The 20,100-nt window shown below is 41.3% G+C and overlaps 3 protein-coding genes and 1 non-coding gene across 7 annotated transcripts in view; 1 reads left to right on the top strand and 3 right to left on the bottom strand.

Moving 5' to 3' along the window:
- The window catches only part of LOC145457678 (ATP-dependent DNA helicase Q4-like), a 195,643-nt gene extending 180,811 nt beyond the window's left edge, over positions 1-14,832 (bottom strand). The window contains exon 1 of the mRNA XM_080335934.1: positions 14,828-14,832. The gene's annotated coding sequence lies outside the window, so the exon portion shown is untranslated. The remainder of the gene's footprint in view (positions 1-14,827) is intronic.
- LOC145457076 (uncharacterized) lies at positions 157-3,989 on the bottom strand. 4 transcript variants are annotated; one of them, XM_080335239.1, is made up of 9 exons: positions 3,387-3,989; positions 3,132-3,235; positions 2,580-2,743; positions 2,309-2,518; positions 2,173-2,247; positions 1,932-2,115; positions 1,471-1,616; positions 1,139-1,233; positions 157-303 (listed from the first exon to the last, which is right to left on the bottom strand). In XM_080335239.1, exons 3-6 carry the CDS (start codon positions 2,586-2,588, stop codon positions 1,993-1,995), a joined length of 417 nt encoding a protein of 138 aa, XP_080191365.1. In that variant the 5' UTR covers positions 2,589-2,743; positions 3,132-3,235; positions 3,387-3,989; the 3' UTR covers positions 157-303; positions 1,139-1,233; positions 1,471-1,616; positions 1,932-1,992. The 4 variants fall into 4 exon arrangements, with proteins under 4 accessions (XP_080191365.1, XP_080191364.1, XP_080191366.1 ...); XM_080335238.1 differs by having other exon boundaries at positions 3,132-3,989; XM_080335240.1 differs by having other exon boundaries at positions 1,139-1,230; positions 3,132-3,989.
- LOC145457727 (elongation factor 1-beta-like) lies at positions 7,118-15,909 on the top strand. Its single transcript, XM_080336004.1, has 7 exons — positions 7,118-7,303; positions 7,904-8,026; positions 8,089-8,153; positions 8,279-8,392; positions 12,284-12,409; positions 12,807-12,874; positions 15,797-15,909. Exons 1-7 carry the CDS (start codon positions 7,224-7,226, stop codon positions 15,881-15,883), a joined length of 663 nt encoding a protein of 220 aa, XP_080192130.1. The 5' UTR covers positions 7,118-7,223; the 3' UTR covers positions 15,884-15,909.
- Positions 15,910-16,890: 981 nt separating this feature from the next.
- LOC145458162 (U6 spliceosomal RNA) lies at positions 16,891-16,996 on the bottom strand. Its single transcript, XR_013921083.1, has one exon. It is a non-coding gene; the product is annotated as a U6 spliceosomal RNA (small nuclear RNA).
- Positions 16,997-20,100: the final 3,104 nt, after the last annotated feature.

Below are 20,100 nucleotides of genomic sequence, written 5' to 3'. Positions count from 1 at the left end.
TCTTCAAAGATACCTGTATGACATTGTCATGATATCTTGCTTGACCCTAGATGAACCCTGACCCTAGGTGACCCTGAACCTGGTTGGGTACCTGGACCTGCCACATCCTGCACTGCCCTTATCAATGAAGACTGACTGATGATTTTACAAATCATGCATGGCTTTGTTCGTGTATTAAATCAGCACAGAACTGCGCAATCACTTCAGCAAATATTGCTGCCTAAGCATAAGTTCAAAATCGTTGTCGGAATTGTCAGACTCTGTGATGACAGCCTTGCTCCTGTTATCTTCTTTATCGCCACCCTATAACATAAATGAGTAAATTACTACAATTGATTATTATCACTGTAGAACAGAAGTCGTTATGTGTTTGGTTGTGGGTAAAATGGGATGGTGATCTGAGTTACATTAACCAAAAAACCTCAAGCCCTCTTTCAAAAGCGACATGGCCTTTACTTTTACACTGAAGATATAATTAACGCAGTTACGCTTTCAAGATGAGAAACCAGAACCTGTTCAAGTTCAATAATGCCTGTCATTATAGAGAAGATTTTCATGCTATTGGCGTCATGAAGACGTGCTGCTGGGAACGGATTTCAAAACCTATCGTTTGGGCACGGGGTGAAGATTGTTCTTTACATTATAATTTTAATATTAATATGGTAATAGTTGCCTGTGAGAGGCTGATGTGATAATGATCGCTCATTCCATGTACGGCATAGTAAATATATGCAGTAGTTCGCAAACTGGGGTCTGCGAGACAATTTTTATGACTGCGAAGTACCTTCCAAAAATTCACACGATCCAGAAATTTTCGAATATTTTAATTCCCAGAGTATAAAATTTTTTAGACAGGTTATTGTCTGAACCAAAATCGAAGTTGCTTAAAATTATTTTGTAAATCAACATGAAGTAGAGTTATTCAAATTAAATTTTATTCTCCCCGTGTGAGACAAATGCGACCCGCGGAGGGAAATTGTCAAAGGCCTGTCTCGTAAATTTTCTCGTAAAGTTTGGGGACCGCTGATATACAATGTTCTGAAGATGAGCGGTAAGAACAATTCACTTACAGTCCAATAATATCATAAAAGACACAACTGTCACACCACACAATCATCAAACTTAATAACAAAATTACCTTGCAAGATCCAGCAACAGTTAGAGATCTTGCAACCTGATCTTTAGTTCTTTTATCTGGGATCTCGAGGTCAGGATGAGCCGATCTGCATGCTTCTAAAAAGAGATATAATTAGATGAAGATATCCACTGTCCAGTCATGGTATATTATACATCAGCCATCAGACAACGAACAAAACTCATCAACAACTAGAGTACTAAAGTAGATAACTTTGCACATCAGTGACGACATATGACGTCAAACGAATAAAATGTTGAAAAATCGAAGCTTTGGCTCAACTTTTTTTTACGTTGATTACGTTCAATTTCCGTCAATAACCGTTGATAACTTACGTCTAATAGTCTTTTCAAGTGTCACTCTTGCTTTTTTGACCCTTAAGACTAGGATTTCCATATACTTTCTTTACAGCTATGCTGCTCATCATATTTTCGACAGTTTCCGGCAATTGTACACCCCGGAATCCCATTAAAGCGGCTACCTGTAACAACATGATATTAGTGGTACACAATACAGATGGTACTGCCTTGCATCAATGGTTTGCACCAGAATTAACAATGACATTTATGGGCATTCTAGATAAAACCATCCACACCATAAATTTCATGGTCACGCTCATCAAAGGCTTGGTTGACTTTGCGATTTCGCAATAAATCACATTGGCAATTCAATTTTGGATAATAGAACTAATTTCGAAAAGGACCCCTGCTGTGTCTGAAAATGATTCCTTGGTGTCGGCGGACACCCCTGATTTAGACTGTCAATCGCTTTGTTCGAATGAGAAACAAAAACATACCAGTTCAGACTTTGCCGTTGTTCAAAGGTGTTCCAGCTGTGACAAGGTTTCACAGGGATCTTCAGTTATATCTTTCAGCAAAATTGGGGCACTCGATTGAGGTCTTTTGGAGTAATTGCCGATATGATGTCTGAGGAAATCCATCATCTGGTTTTTCTGCAACTTTTTGTCTTTGATGCACAAGCTAAAAAGGATTCGATTACAAGGAAGTTGGATTGATCTTCATATGTGATAAACTTACCATTACTTTATGACAGGCCGCGTTGTTGATGGTCAAAATTTTGTAGTTCAGCGATGATTTCAAATGAAGGAGCATCTGAAAAACAGCGAGACTTTATTCTCAAATTCGAGAACGCATCAAAGTGCTAGGAACTTACTGCAGGACTTAGATCTCTGGCCTTTACATTCAATGATGGGATTATGCCATTCTTGAACACTCTTTTCGCTAATGATGGCAAACTTGCATTGCGAGCATCATTGATATCACTCCTGCTTGCCAGAATCATAAGATGACCGCATTCTTGAAATTGGCATGTCTTGTATCTGAATACTTGGATTACGTTTCTTCCTTGCAAGAAAAACATCATCTACAAATTATAAACGTTTTACATATATATATACCATATTGCACAGAATAAAAGGGTATACCTTGACCATCAGTTGACGCCGAACTATTCAAAAATTGTTTGTTCCGCTGACGTTTTCGTTTTGGCCGCTGCGCTTCATTTTCAGTCCAGACAATGACAAAGATGTGGGCAAGCCACTACTCTCCGCAACTTTTATTATATCACTAAAAGCTACCTTCCATACATCTAAAACAGATGAATAATGTAGATGGCAAGGTAGGCCCACTTGGAAAACAGTACGCTAATCTGAATTTATAACTTACTGGATGAGCATTTCATCTGTATCTTTTATACAGAGACCAATTGCGATTATCATATTATGGTTGCTTTTTGTTCTTGGCCTTACCGTGCTATTTGGATTCTTACGCAACCACCAGCCATGCAATACTATTATAGATACAAACAATTTCGCACAATTCACAATTCATAAGATATAAGCTATGGAATCAATGAGATCAATTCTACATCGGTTTTCCAGCTTTTATGTATTACAGCAACAGCAACCGGTTGTTCTTGTTCAACAAAAAGCACAACAGCAAATGATTGCTCGATTTATTGATCGACTAATACCCACCGATATTCATTTGCAGCAAATCCTTAAAGTAAGGTTTGAGTAAGTTGATATCCAGAAAATGTGCTCATGATAAGCCGCACGAGTTCTATAGTTTATTAGTTGATCTGAAATGAATCACAGAATTATATTCAGACATAGCCGCCTAGTTATGATGTGGACATCACATTACCAGAAAGACTAGACTAGTTCTATGAAGTTATATCGTATTACCTCAAGTCCTTAACTATGATTATATAAGAAGCATATATAAATTACCTTGCACAGTGCAGTTTTCGGTATTCTTCTATAGAAATATGCTTGGATTAGCCTCAATTAACTGCGATTTCCCTGAATGCTACTAAAACCAAAACGACAACGATATCTGCACTGCAAGCCGCCATTATCAGAGCGCTTCTGTCTTTTGTCTGGCGGTTTGAAACCTGCGCGCCGAAACGGGCGTTCGCGTGAGGAGAAAGGGCCTCAAGCCAGTGAGTCACTCGGCTACGACGGCTAGACGGCTACACTACGGAGTACGGATGAGCAGCCGGATGGTTTTCAGCGTAGCCGGAGTAGATCCGGATTCTGAATTTGCTTTGACAGTCGGATTGTAGCAGGATTTTTCTATTGAACTATCAAATAGTATAGCATTATTTTGGCAGCAGTTTTTCGGATTACCCAGAATTCATAAGACTTTCAAATTGCCGCCTGAAGCCGTAATGGATTCGGATTCCAAAATTTGGGATGGCCAAGAATCAAAATATCTGCAAAATCACGCGAAAGCGGCGTGTGACAAAAGGAAAAACATTCGATCATAGCAATTTACAACGATGTAAATTGCTATGATTCGATAGTGGCAATTATGGTGACATATCACCCCATAAGAGTACGACATCAATAAAATTGATAGTATAGATAAATTATACCATAAAATGAACCAATAATCGAATTTGATTCATCACAAATATATTTTCGGCATTTTGACGAAATTTGTTGGATAAGAAAAAGATGTACTCAAGATACGTTCCCGTACAAGATATGCACAAACACAATTTTGAGATAATTAGGATAACAAAAGGATATCCGAACATGTCCGAAATATATCTCGTGTTTGCTGGGAAAGAAACAAGCAAGTGAAGCGACCAATTTAAAATCGTGCTATCGTACATGTTAATCAGATATTTTCCATAGTAATTAATTAAAATCAAACTCTCCTGGTTACATGTCGTCGTCATCATTATTTATTAAAATTTTCATCAAGTCAATAAACCGCACGATTGCGATATAATGAAAAGAAAGGAGGGCGCCGAAACGACTTGGGAGTAGTTATTTAATCAGACACCCAACTTGGCCTAGCAAGGGTCTCAAACACGCGGGCCGCATGCGGCACGCGTCGGCATTTTGGATTTTCAAGTGTTCGGCAATATTTAACTGCCACATATGATTTTTAGTTCTGGGAACTTAAAATTCAATCCCAAACTACTCCAAAAACCTTGAACAATTCATCAAACTTCAATATCGCAACACTTTCAAATGCTACTAATGTATGCGGTGGAAGATCTACTAGCGTCACGTGATCTGTTCATGATAATAAAACAGGCGTTGATGATTCGTGACTGAAAAGCATGATTTCGACTTATGAGCGATCTTTCGTAGAATTACAGGAACTCGGACTGACTGGGTGATAAAATGCAAATGACTCCAGTTGAGTCGGTTCAGACGTTAAAATAAGAGAAGGACTTGTGACTTGAAACGCCGTGGGTCGGTAAAGTCACGGACGCAACAAACTATCAAGCTGTAATGAGGAATAGTAATAGGCCTATCAAAAGGTAGCGGGCGTTCTGTAGCGTAGCGGATTTTGCTATCTAAGCAGGTCGAGGTGATAATCATTGGCATTCTGTTGCTTCCTTGATATATAGTTTTATAGTTACATCTTGGGTCTCTCTATTCATGTTATTATCACCAATTAAAGGTGGCGAATAATCAGAGCGGTGCGCTCGACAGCTGTTACACCAGTGGATTGTTAGGCAATTGGACAGTTCTTTACTATACGGCACATTAATTTTATGTTTATGTTGTTATTCCTCTGTTCCAGTATTTTAAGGTAAATTAAGTCTACCGCTGATTTAATGTGACTTTGGTAACGACATGATCAATAGCCCAGGCTACTTATCAGGATTATGCCCGAAACCTCGATTGGGTTACTGCTCAAATGCTCTGATATCAGATCAATCCTTGTTAAATTCTCAAATATTCTACCTATAACTGTGGCACGTCAAATGCCCGGTTGCTGCAAAATTGTAACTCTACAGCTTTTACGAAGTCATGATGCATTTGTCCCCTTGCATTGTGTCTGTATCTCATTATTTTGACAATAGTTATGCCAAGTAGGCTACAACAACAATTTTATTCAAATATTAAAAAATGTAATTTGTTTCGTGCCAGGCGTGAATATTACGATCGTACATCTCATTTTGACGATGTGTCTGTTATGCCAGCCTACAAGGTCCCGTAAAATAAGCCCTATTTGAACAATATGGACATTAGGGTTGTTAAAAAAAAAACCTTTTTTTTCCAAATCTCACTCGCCTAATGACTAAATCGTCAGGTTGTCCAAGAAAACGATGCACACCAAATTTGACTCAATTCCAACCAGTAACGGCCGTGCAATCTTGAATTGAAATTTTTAAATTATTAATAAATATAAAAAAATAGAAATTCTCAAATTTTTCTGTCAACTCCATGAAATTGTTGAGCTGCCTTCAAAGACGATGCAAAACAAATTTGAGTTAATTCCGACTAGTAGAAGCGGAACTATTTGAGTTTTTCGTTGATAATCCCCGGATCAAGGATAATCCGAGAATTATCAACGAAAAACTCGAATAACTAGGAAAAACTAGGAAATTGGCGTGCGAGCACATTTGAGTTTGAGACCTCTGGGCCCTACAGCATGTAAATATCGAATGTGACATTCGATATACTGATGTAAATAAGAGGCATGCACAATTGCTCACTGGATAAAAGAAAGGATAACATAATAGTAAACGACAAATTGAATGCTGCATATGTCGGTAGGCGAGGTCAATATGTCAGATTGTGGTCCGGTAATCTTGAGGACAGATTACATAATGCACCAATGATATATATATATATCATTGAACGCACGTAGCAGCTTGCTGCGCTGTCTGTCCTTGGCTTGGCAATCGAACTCAGGTATAGTGTAATTCATTTCATAAAATGTAACGCGAAGCATATTAATAACTGCACTGAGAACTAACAGTCGGTTAGCCATCTATTGATGAAGTGCGATTACATAGTACTGACAATAGCCTTTATAAAGGTTGATCAATGATCACTGATCTGATCACCACATCGCGAAAATTGAGATTTTAATACGGACTGTGGTCTCAGCAAATCAATGATATATATATCATTGCAGTCAATGTTCCCTCTAATTTTTCATGAGTCTGCGCGCACTAACCAAATCACTGCGCGGTCCCTAGGACAAAAGAACGTAACGATTAAAAACAAAAGGTCTTCACTTCTGCTTTCATGTGCGCGGCACACGTTTTGCTGTGCTCGGCGGCTTTTTCAGCAGTGCACAGCTTGGAGGGAGCATTGGTCACAGCCATTTAATAACTTGACGAATCACTCGCTATAGCTAATGGTATGCAAAGCCACTCGATTCATAGCCGAGTGTGTTTTGATGGTATGATAATCATAACCAGCGGTTTCTATTATTTTCACGACAAAAGGCACACAATACACATTGCACAATGCGGTACACAATGCGATGTAATGAGAAGCTATAAGAGGATGATGAAATGACCAAGTACGGTTAGCATGAATTGAACTGTAAATAAATTGCATCAAAGCACTCAGTAAGAATCATAATATATTTCGAGATACGTGAAATGCTATTTATACTGGTTGATGATGTAGGCAACTGAGTACTCGGCGTTGCCAGTGCTATCGTTGACTGATCAAAATACATTGCGTAATTCAACTCAAGCGTGACTGCACACGACTCTTCTTTGCCACGCTGTCATCTCCCTCGGATCTTCGGACATCGACACTTCGTTATTGCTTGTACTATACGACATATATCTGTTCAAAATGGGTTTCGGCAACCTCAAAGCAGGCGCTGGATTAGCAGCTCTCAATACTTATCTCCAAGACAAAAGCTACGTCGAAGGGTACGTGTAATAGTTGTATAATTACAATTCTGAATGTCCGCATCCCCATTGGCCATTGGAATCGCTGGCCGTTTTGCCTGATATATCAGGTGAGCAGCGATGATTTTCCAAGTTCGAGTAATTTAATAAAAAATAATTAAAAAATGAAACATAGTGTGAGCACAAGGCACCGATTCCATACATGGTCTGGATAAGTCCTAAATTAATGATTGTGATCAGTGATTGATTGCACTGTACCATAATTTCGCACTACATGCGTTTTATAAATCCTAAACTGTTATTTTCTCGTGCTCTGCCAAATATATATGGAGAGTATAAAGTCGAAAACAATCATAACATAAACATACGATCTTCTTGTCAGAATTTTGTCACTATATCACAATCTTGCGTTGTGTTGATCTGATGAAATCGTTATTAATGAACCTAACTGAATACTGGTACAATGTATATCAACCATGCGTCTTGATCTGAACTAAAAAACTGAAAAAAGTTTCTCGAAAAACCAATACCGTTTTGTGTATATAGTAGGCCTGTGGTTCGGATAGGATTGACTGTATATAATGCGGGATTAGACTAAAGAAGCATTTATTCTGCATCAAGATATGTACCATCACAAGCAGATGTTGCAATCTTTGAGGGAATGAGCGGTGCCCCAGATTCACAATATATCCATGCCTTGCGTTGGTACAAGCACATCTGCTCATACAAGACCCAGTTTGGAAGGTAATGTGGCTTTTTTAACTCTGAGTTCAGCGGAGTTATATAAGTTGCTTCTATTACGGTAGCCTTCCAGGCGTGAAGAAACCTCTGGATCAATATGGTGATGCAGCGCAAACAAATGGTGCAGAAGGTACCAACAATTTGTATACCGTGTAAAATTCTGTTTTGTAAAATTTTCGTTTTCATCATCTTGCCTGAAAGTGTAAATTCTATAACTTTGCTACAGCCCATCCAATTTGACCTCTTTTGTAACAGAATCCGATGACGACGACGTCGATCTGTTTGGTTCCGATTCTGAATCGGAGACCGAAGAAGAAAAGAAGGTCCGAGAGGAGAGACTCAAAGCATACGCCGCCAGAAAATCAAAAAGTATGATCCTCGATCTTGGTAGCGTGTTATTAACGTGCTCGCGTATGGAATCTGTGTTCGTGGCACGTCAATTTCTGCATTTCTTACTGCAACGGGTTATTGGAGGAGGGTTGGTTCGATTATGTTCACAATAAGAGCAATTCTGTTCACAATAAGAGCAGTCTCGTGTTCACAATAAGAGCAGTCATGTTCACAATGAGAGCAGTCTCATGTTCACAATAAGAGCAGTCGTTGTATTCACAATAACATCAGTCGCAGCACCACCATATCCCCCGGACACGATGTCCGAGTGGCAACATATGCCGAACACAACCCAGACATGATGTCCGAACACCCCCAGACACGATGTCCGAGTGTCAACGCAGTCCGAACACACACCTGACATGATGTCCGAACACCCCCAGACACGATGTCCGAGTGTCAACGCAGTCCGAACACACCCCAGACACGATGTCCGACCCCCCCCCAGACACGCCCCAGACACGATGTCCGAGTGTACACGCGCAGTCCGAACACACACCTGACATGATGTCTGAACACCCCCAGACACGATGTCCGAGTGTCAACGCAGTCCGAACACACCCCAGACACGCCCCAGACACGATGTCCGAGTGTACACGCGCAGTCCGAACACAATCCAGACACGATGTCCGAACGCCCCTTCCCCCAGAAACACCCCAGACATGATGTCCGAATACCCCTCAGACATCCTCCAGACACGATGTCCGAACTCGCCACGCCCCAGACATGATGTCCGAGTGTCAACGCAGTTCGAAGACACCCCAAACATGATTTTATGAACACACCCTAGACTTAATTGATATTTGAACACAGGCCGGGGCATGATGTCCGAACACGATTTCCGATTGGCAACGCAGTGCGGACACACCTCAGTCATGATATCCAAACACCCCCAGACATGATGTCCAGAGTGTCAATGCAGTTCGAAGATACCCCAGACATGATAATACAATATGAGTTCACAATAGGAACAGTCATGTTCACAATAAGAACAGTCTCATGTTCACAATAAGAGCAGTCATGTTCACAATAAGAACAGTCTCATGTTCACAATAAGAGCAGTCATGTTCACAATAAGAACAGTCTCATGTTCACAATAAGAACAGTCATGTTCACAATAGGAGCAGTCTCATGTTCACAATAAGAGCAGTCATGTTCACAATAAGAGCAGTCTCATGTTCACAATAAGAGCAGTCATGTTCACAATAAGAGCAGTCTCATGTTCACAATAAGAGCAGTCATGTTCACAATAAGAACAGTCTCATGTTCACAATAAGAACAGTCATGTTCACAATAAGAGCAGTCTCATGTTCACAATAAGAACAGTCATGTTCACAATAAGAGCAGTCTCATGTTCACAATAAGAGCAGTCGTTGTATTCACAATAACATCAGTCGCAGCACCACCATATCCCCCGGACACGATGTCCGAGTGGCAACATATGCCGAACACAACCCAGACATGATGTCCGAACACCCCCAGACACGATGTCCGAGTGTCAACGCAGTCCGAACACACACCTGACATGATGTCCGAACACCCCCAGACACGATGTCCGAGTGTCAACGCAGTCCGAACACACCCCAGACACGATGTCCGACCCCCCCCCAGACACGCCCCAGACACGATGTCCGAGTGTACACGCGCAGTCCGAACACAATCCAGACACGATGTCCGAACGCCCCTTCCCCCAGAAACACCCCAGACATGATGTCCGAATACCCCCAGACATCCTCCAGACACGATGTCCGAACTAGCCACGCCCCAGACATGATGTCCGAGTGTCAACGCAGTCCGAAGACACCCCAAACATGATTTTATGAACACACCCTAGACTTGATATTTGAACACAGGCCGGGGGGCATGATGTCCGAACACGATTTCCGATTGGCAACGCAGTGCGGACACACCTCAGTCATGATATCCAAACACCCCCAGACATGATGTCCAGAGTGTCAATGCAGTTCGAAGATACCCCAGACATGATAATACAATATGAGTTCACAATAGGAACAGTCATGTTCACAATAAGAACAGTCTCATGTTCACAATAAGAGCAGTCATGTTCACAATAAGAACAGTCTCATGTTCACAATAAGAGCAGTCATGTTCACAATAAGAACAGTCTCATGTTCACAATAAGAACAGTCATGTTCACAATAGGAGCAGTCTCATGTTCACAATAAGAGCAGTCTCATGTTCACAATAAGAGCAGTCGTTGTATTCACAATAACATCAGTCGCAGCACCACCATATCCCCCGGACACGATGTCCGAGTGGCAACATATGCCGAACACAACCCAGACATGATGTCCGAACACCCCCAGACACGATGTCCGAGTGTCAACGCAGTCCGAACACACACCTGACATGATGTCCGAACACCCCCAGACACGATGTCCGAGTGTCAACGCAGTCCGAACACACCCCAGACACGATGTCCGACCCCCCCCAGACACGCCCCAGACACGATGTCCGAGTGTACACGCGCAGTCCGAACACAATCCAGACACGATGTCCGAACGCCCCTTCCCCCAGAAACACCCCAGACATGATGTCCGAATACCCCCCAGACATCCTCCAGACACGATGTCCGAACTAGCCACGCCCCAGACATGATGTCCGAGTGTCAACGCAGTCCGAAGACACCCCAAACATGATTTTATGAACACACCCTAGACTTGATATTTGAACACAGGCCGGGGGGCATGATGTCCGAACACGATTTCCGATTGGCAACGCAGTGCGGACACACCTCAGTCATGATATCCAAACACCCCCAGACATGATGTCCAGAGTGTCAATGCAGTCCGAAGATACCCCAGACATGATAATACAATAAGAACCGCCATGTTCACAATAAGAACAGTCTCATGTTCACAATAAGAGCAGTCATGTTCACAATAAGAACAGTCTCATGTTCACAATAAGAGCAGTCATGTTCACAATAAGAACAGTCTCATGTTCACAATAAGAGCAGTCATGTTCACAATAAGAACAGTCTCATGTTCACAATAAGAGCAGTCATGTTCACAATAAGAGCAGTCTCATGTTCACAATAAGAGCAGTCGTTGTATTCACAATAACATCAGTTGCAGCACCATCATATCCCCCGGACACGATGTCCGAGTGGCAACATAGTCCGAACACAACCCAGACATGATGTCCAAACACCCCCAGACACGATGTCCGAGTGTCAACGCAGTCCGTGTCTGGGGCGTGTCTGGGGGGGTTCGGACATCGTGTCTGGGATGTGTTCGGACTGCGTTGACACTCGGACATCATGTCTGGGGCGTGGTGAGTTCGGACATGGTGTATGGAGGATGTCTGGGGGGGTGTTCGGACATCATGTCTGGGTTGTGTTCGGACTATGTTGCCTCTCGGACATCGTGTCCGGGGGATATGGTGGTGCTGCGACTGATGTTATTGTGAATACAACGATTGCTCTTATTGTGAACATGAGACTGCTCTTATTGTGAACATGACTGCTCTTATTGTGAACATCAGACTGCTCTTATTGTGAACAGAATTGCTCTTATTGTGAACATAATCGAACCAACCCTGTAGGGTTATTGTGTTCTCAAGACTGCATCGCTGTGTAGAAAAGCATGAAGCACATCCTTGCCTGATGCAGGGAGCAATTGTTGAGTTGTGGTAAAAGTGGTGTTGGTTTTCACGACATAACACTAATTGACTGTTGAAGTGGGCACAAATTGGAACAATCCAGGGGAGATGCAAATGGACATCTTAGTTGCTGTTGATGATGTGTTCAGGGTAACCACACAGTCAGATTTGCGGACATGATTTGATAAAATTGTTGTCAGTGTGCGTATCGCATCGCTTTTATCATGAAAAATATTTATTTTGTAGAACCAGGCCCGATTGCAAAGTCTAACATTATTCTCGATGTCAAACCGTGGGATGATGAAACGGATCTAGCAGAAATGGAACGTTTGGTCAGAACTATCCAAATGGATGGTCTCCTCTGGGGTGCATGTAAGTTGGACTGCCCTGATATAAATTAAGATCCTAGTTACAGTGACTGGTGAAAATAGCTTAACGATGTGAATAGTAGACTTAAAATTGTGTTGTGACACCGTCTATCGTTGCTCTGTAATTGATGTGTTCTTTGATATTTCTGTCAATATTAAATACATCCAAGATTTTACAAAGAAGTCTGTTGAATGAGTAGTTAAGCGAGGCCCTATTTTTTCATTTCCTCTGCATTCCGAAGCTGCATTGACTTTCATGTTACTGCCTGATTTAGTTTCAAGCCTATCGCTAAATTTTATTCCATTTCTGGCTGATGGTTAGCATGTTTCCAGTGTGCCTGTCAGTATTTATATTGTATTGCAAAATTCCAAGACCGCTATTAAGATGTACTTTGTTTCAGCAAAACTTGTTCCACTAGCTTATGGAATCCGTAAACTTCAAATTTCCTGCGTCGTAGAAGACGACAAGGTAAGACTAGTAAATTTATGATCTGGCAGCTTTTAGCAATGCCATTGCCTTGTTCGGTCTGAATCAATTTATTATCGAATGAACTACCGTATTTGACCATTCACAGCTGGCAAACTGTGACATGATAAACGTAAATGTCATGTTCTCGACTTGAAGGGTGATGCTTGTCAATTGGCAGCAGGGTAATTTCCTGCCAAATGAGCAAATTTATTTTCAGATGAGCACCAAGGTTAATGGATGGCTATAAAATTGGACACATTGATTCTTCTGTCATTATCATGAAAAAATCAAAAAAAATTTTCTCAAATTCAACCTGATGACAAAGTTACACTCCTCACAAAATCATGCTTTTTGCATGTCACGCTTCAGTGATTTTCATCAAATCTGCAGTGAAACAGCAATATATTTTGCTGTGATAGTTAAATTACGCTAAAATTTGGTGGGAATATCTGCATGAGCATGGCTAATATGTAAATTGAGCTGGATGAACCATTTTAAGTCTATATCATGTTACTGAGGCTTATTAGTAGGAGCTCCTCATTTTCCGACAGCTTAAATTGAATGTGGTATATCTGAAAAGGGGAAAAAAAATTTACGGTCATTTTCATGAATTCGTGATTATCAATATGCCTTCTACTCTGCTACAAAATCTGAACAATTAATTTTCACGTTATCTGGTGGAAATTTGCCAATTTCTGATTACTGTGAATTTTTGGTTTTCACGTTAAAATGTAATTTGTGGCAAATTTCTTCCAATACTGCAATTTTCAGGCTGAGACATCACCTTTCTAACTATGACATTCAAAATAAGTTATGTACCTGCCAGGGGCGTAGCCAGGGGGGTAGAATTGAAGAACGTTCTACCCCCTTCCAGTCTCGATTCTATCCCGAAAATCCCAAGTCAACGCTATTGCTATAATAACATTTCTTCACGATATCGCCTAATTTCAATTTGCTGTGCGCGACTCCGTTCGCCGACGCTGATTACATGCCTTTTTCTCGTCGATCTCTCGTCTACGGAAGCGCGTCTATGCAAGCGTGAAAGGGGTATTGTTACATTTTTCTCTCGGCGAGGGTAAGCGATCAGCCTAATCCCTTTATTCTGAATGCAGTCGTCGAGCAATAATAACATTTGTCGCTTCGTTCACGCGTTGTTTTCTCATCAACAGTTCATTGTAAACGATAACGAACATTCATAACATGAAAATAATAACTTGGTGAGTGAAATCATGTTTTAAAGCAATCGCATCTGATTCGTGCTTTGCCGAACTCAAGCCTGTTCCCCAAAACAGCGTGAAGACACATTACATTCGATTTGCATTTTATTTTTGCCGCCATTGTTGTGCATTGTCTTGACCTCAATGACCATGTATACGTCATACTAGATTATGCCTTTCGTGATCGGTATCCCACCGGGACGCATTCAGCCTTCAATAGCCGCGCCGAAACTTGTTTGAGATTCCTCGCTTTGCGAATAAGTCATTATTCACACGCCGGTGCATTAGTATATGCGCCATGTTCGAAATGAATGGAATTAAAACGCCGAGAAGACGTTACTCTTACACGCGAATTGAATCATATCAAAATTCATGAAGATATAACAGATTCTGCGCTGTATAGATTGTTCGTCGTGAAATGTTGTTCTTGTATTGTTTCAAGGTCGATAACTTATTTGAATGCAAATAAGATCTCCTGCACTGTCACAGGATGAGCGCGTGCGCATCGTAACATGATCCCCGTGCAAGCTGTTGATTGCTAACTCGCTTTCAGTGATTAGATCCGCCAATTAGTTACGCTTTCAAAAGCGTACAGAATACAGAAGTCGCTCATTCTGCCCCCTTTATTCAGTTCTACCCCCTTTTTATCTCGGCTGGCTACGCCCCTGGTACCTGCTGCAATTGAGACAATAAAGTTACTCACTCACTAAAATTGGACTAGTTACTCAGCCACAACTATAATACAACTGTAATTACAACTGTAATTCCCAGGGCTAGTTAACTCCATTCAGCCACCTTTAACATTGGATGCATTGTGACATCACAATGAACAATGACGTAAAGGTCTGAACTTCATTGTTATTATCAACCAATCATTTATTTGAAGTATTTTACTGGTGTAGTTGGAAATTAATGGATTGAATCATTATTAAATGAAAGACAATATATTCAAGATCACTCACTACTTCCGAATTTTGGTTTCTAAAATTTTTCCCCTTTTTATTTATGGGAGTTTGAACTTTCGGTACCAAAACGAGCAGTAGGAGTTTCATGCGACATTTTTTTATATGATAACATACTCTGAAATGTTTGGGCCATCAATTTAAGAATTCCTGGAGACCAGTAGTATCATGTCCCCAAATTTCAGCCACATTAACGGCTTTTTACCTTCAAAATTATGACATTGAAAAAATAATTGACAATGTTCAATGAAGCGTAACAAGGAAAATGTTCAAACTTTGAAGCCTCATAACTTGGTCCTTTTTTAGAATTTTCTAAAAAAAATTTGGATTTGACTTATCTAAAGCTATATCAACCAGTGTGCCAAGTTTCATATAAATTCTCCAACCTTGGTGCAACCCCCTTGTTGATTTGGCAAGAAATTACCCAGCACTAGTCTCAAGAGTCACAGCTTAACGTGCATTGTCCACAATCAGTACAGATAGTGATGCACCTTATATCCAGGCGCTAATGAACATATATCATTCAATTGACATATTATATTTTCATCTGCTCAAGACAGACACACAATGTACTGTACAATGCGATTCAATGCCAAACGACCAACCAGTTACGGTCTCTTGAACTGGCATCCACCTGGACCTGGTGTTATACTTTCTTCGTCGGTCCTTTTTTTTAGAAGCTATTGCTCGTTTTTTTTTTCATTATTGGGTCTTTTATTAACGTGTGACTGAACTGCTTTCAGGTTGGTACCGATATATTGGACGAGGAAATCACGAAGTTTGAAGACTTGGTTCAGTCGGTTGATGTTGCTGCGTTTAATAAAGTTTGATTCAAAGAATAAATCATAGAACTTGACGTTCCATCGTTTTTTTATTGCTGGTATTCTGCAGCGCAAGCGTTTGCGTTTCGTAACAAGATTTCGCGCAAAAACAGTTTAGCGCAGAGGTCTCAAACTCAAATGTGCTCGCGGGCCAATTTCCCAGTTTTGATGACGCCGCGGGCCGCAGCATCAATGATGGGGATATTTAATGGCCTTATTTGACGGGACCTTGCAAACAGGCATTCCACAAACATCGTGGAAATGTAATTTACTATTGTACTATTACCGCATTTTGACACGGAAAAAAATCACATTTTCAAGTATTTGAATAAAATTGCTTTTGTGCCGGGCAGCATTTTTTAAATTAACGAGTTATAGACATCATGTGAGAGGATGCATTTATGTCATTTTAAAACTGTCGGGTTATAATATTGCAGACTAGTGGACCTATGACGAGCAACAATTTTATGTAGACTATTTTAAAATAGACGGAAGATTGATCCGATATCAGAGCATTTGAGCGGTGTAGCCTATTCCTATGGTTTTGATATCGTCGTGGTAATTATAGGCTATTGTTAATGTCATTGCCAAACACAAATTAAGTAAGCGTAAGATTTTGCCTTCGATATATCAGTAACAACTTAAATAGACTCATTATTGAGCCATAGTAATAGCATTGCTTCTTAACCTTTTTAGTGATCGTACCCCTTGTGCTTCCAATGAGATTTCTCGTAGCCCCTGTCCATTTTCATCACAATTTTTGATGGTATACCTATTTAAATCAGAAAGCCCAATCACAAAATCGCGCGCAGCGCGATGACTATTTTCCAGTTGAATAAATCGGCAAAGAAAATATTCCACATCATATGGGCCTACAAATTCTACGATCCATCTCTTACTCCCTGATGTGGTGCGTCGTACCCCGATGCGGTCTACGGACCCTGGTTATGAACCCCTGGAATAGAAATGTCTAATCGGCGAAGAATTCGTTGGTGTTACAGCTGTAGAGCGTACTACCACATTTGGTACGCTTCACGATTTTGCGTGTCATCCTTGCGCCAGGGGCCATGCTAATCTTATCTGTATCGCTCCAACTTTTGTATGTGTACCGCCGAAGCGTACTACCACCTTACTCGCCACCGATAATAACATGGATGAAGAGAAAAAACAACATACAACGTGTAACCATCCATATACGTCACGGGGGTAACAGAATAGGCCTACCCATGGTTGCCATACTGACCTGATTAAATATCTATATAACCAACGCAACGCAAGCTACGACCTTTTGATATATTACTATTCACCGTGAAAGTTGCATAGATTGATGCGTCCGTAGGATCACCAAGTCACCATTCCGAGTCGCAACTCCTTCTCCGATTTCAGCGTTTGACCAGACTCAACTCGAGTCATTTTTATTTAATCATCCAGTCAATCCGAAACCAAGTAATTTTACGAGAAGGCCGCACCAAACCAAATCACAATTTTCAGTCGCGAATCATCAACGGATCATGTTTTATCATCATGAACTAGAAATGTGACGTAATAGCTGATCTTCTACCGCATGGTAGCTTATAAAAGTGAAGTGATGTTTGTTGGAATTTCAGTGATTTTTATAGTAGTTTTTGCGTGAACTTCAAGTTCTTATATCTAAAAAGATATATGGCACTTGAATATACTGTTGATTACTTGAAATTCCAAAATGCCGTCGCGGGCCGCACAAAATGCTCTCGCGGGCCACATGCGGCCCGCGGGCCGCGTGTTTGAGACCTCTGGTTTAGCGGTTTGTGGCAATGCAGTGGCTATTTGTCCAGTAGCGGACGAATAGTTTCTCGGGCTCTTCCGGCGTTATGTGCCTACCTGACGCATTGTGGATTTCACGCAAAAGCCGATGTATCTGTGTTAACGCTAACTGTGTTCCATACTGAGATAGTTGATGAGATGATGATATCATGAAACGGTTCACTAACATCCTCGGTTTGCATTCAAATATTTAGTTTTATTTTATATTCTTCAATGTCAATTTCACCGTGCAATCGTGGCCTTCAGGCCATTTGCTTACAATTACAACCCCTGTCAAGCGCGATAGCTGTTTCGTTTTCGATGGCGGCTAACAGCTGATCGCTTGATCAGCCTATTCCTCAGTAAATTTTACGCAAAATTCGGTGTTGGTCTGTTCGTATTAATTATGACAGTGTACCATACCGAAAACGGTCATGAGGCTACTTCTCGATGATTTCATGTAACAGTGTACCAAGTTTTCGGCTTTCAATCACGTATTTATTCGGTAATACATTTTCCAAAGGCGATTTTGCAGCAGACATATAGACACTATAGAATAGACCGTAAGCCGTATGTGTCGTGTGACAGTCTCCAGCCTCAAGGCCAAAATCTCCTATGCTGTACTGGAACCGAATTTCCGAGGCTGCTATCCGTAGTTCTTCAGAATTATGTTTTGGATTCAATATGACATGTCCAATCTGTGAGATAACAATTGCGTATGTGTCCGAACTCGTTGACCTTTCCAGTTATGCTTACGCAATCTCTCGAGTTATAGTCATTTCCATTTCTACAGATAATTAGTCAGGTGTAGTGCGAACATGAACCGTGTCGAATCTTTGTTCGCACATCGTTTACGCAGTTACCACACTTCAAGTCACAGCTCACCAGCAGACCTCTCGCGGCACATACGTTAAAATCACTGTTGTCGTTCGTGTTACCGTACCACCAAGTTACTTGTTTACGTTGGAAAACGCCATTGTGACGTCATCTTGATGTCACTTGCAGCCCTTGCCCCACCACCCGATATTGTCACGAGCCGCCACTGCTTTAATGTGACGGATAGCAGGCATTATGTTTATTGCGGTTGGCATAAAAGGGACATATTTGAACTTTGACATAGTACATTTTGATGTGAAGTCGAGTGATACTCGCATCGACGCGTGATTCAGAATCGAGTCACTCAGGTACTCGATTTTGCCCAGCCCTGGCCTAGTCATTGAGCGTCCAGGCAATACGCCCAATTGCCCATTCACATCGGCTGTTTCTCCGTCGATGGCATGCTGTTGGCAGCGTTGAAGCCGTTTCAGCTAGTGAGGAATAGTAATGTTGGGCAACGGCGAATAGCTTATTTAACTTCATCATTTCTAAAAGCTTTACTCACTGTTCTTCCGAAATGTCAAACCAGACGGCGTGTCGGTGACCCCTGTTTTAAAGGCTACATGGGACAGATAAGTAACTTGGGTCGCGTATAAATGACATCAACGGAGGTCTGTCAAAAGCGTCACATTGGCAACAACACAAGTGTCAGATCAGCGCACATCTCTACCATACTCGACCTTGATAACGAAATTGCTGCCCGAATCATTGAGTACCAACCTTTAGACTTGGCACAGCGTTCGATACTAAAATCAAGACATACCATGCAAAAGCTCATGACGGATCTAGCTAAGGAGCATCGTTAAAATCAATGGAGACCAATACCGGCTTTGCGTAAAATATGTTTGCGATAAATGACGAGTCAGCTCTCACTCGACTTAGGAACGAAATTACCACTAACATAGTTCAGTGACAAACTTGAAACTTGGTACAGCGTTCGATACTAACATTAAGACTCACCGTACCAAATGTCATGACCGATCTCGGTATGGAACATCTTCAAAATCAATGGACACCAATACCGGCTTTTGAGTAAAATCTGTTTGCGATACATGACGGATCAGCACACACTCGACTTCGGAAACGGAATTACTACCCTAAACTTTGAGTAGAATCCCTGAAACTTAGGACAATGTTAAATACCACCATCACGACATGACATACCAAGTTTCAAGAATTATCATGGAGTGAAACACCATCAAAATCGACCTATACCAGCAAAGATCGACTCAACGCATATGACGGTAACCGAGTTCAGATATAGATACGATTGTTACATCACACCTTAAGGGCAACTAGGCTATGTTGCCCCGGTTGCTCGGTAATTTTATGAATAGGAGAGAGTAAATCACCGTTTCTTTATTGTGCGCGGCTTTGAGAGACAGTGAAAGCTTGTTATGAGCGCTACCGGGGCATGCCCCGGCTAGGCATTCGCAAAGCGCAAACACGGAAGAGAATTCGATTTTCGCAGAGACTTCGCTATATATAGGGGCATTTACAAGCAAAAGGACAAGAAGAATACGATTTTCGCTGTGATTTCGGTGCGTCTATAAATGGTAAAGAATTGT

The sequence above is a fragment of the Botryllus schlosseri genome, chromosome 15, assembly GCF_051294905.1.
Source record: "Botryllus schlosseri isolate E-star chromosome 15, Bs_hap1, whole genome shotgun sequence".
Classification (NCBI taxonomy): domain Eukaryota; kingdom Metazoa; phylum Chordata; class Ascidiacea; order Stolidobranchia; family Styelidae; genus Botryllus; species Botryllus schlosseri.
Note: the sequence above shows the minus strand (reverse complement) of the source record. Positions and strands in the feature narration are given on the sequence as shown.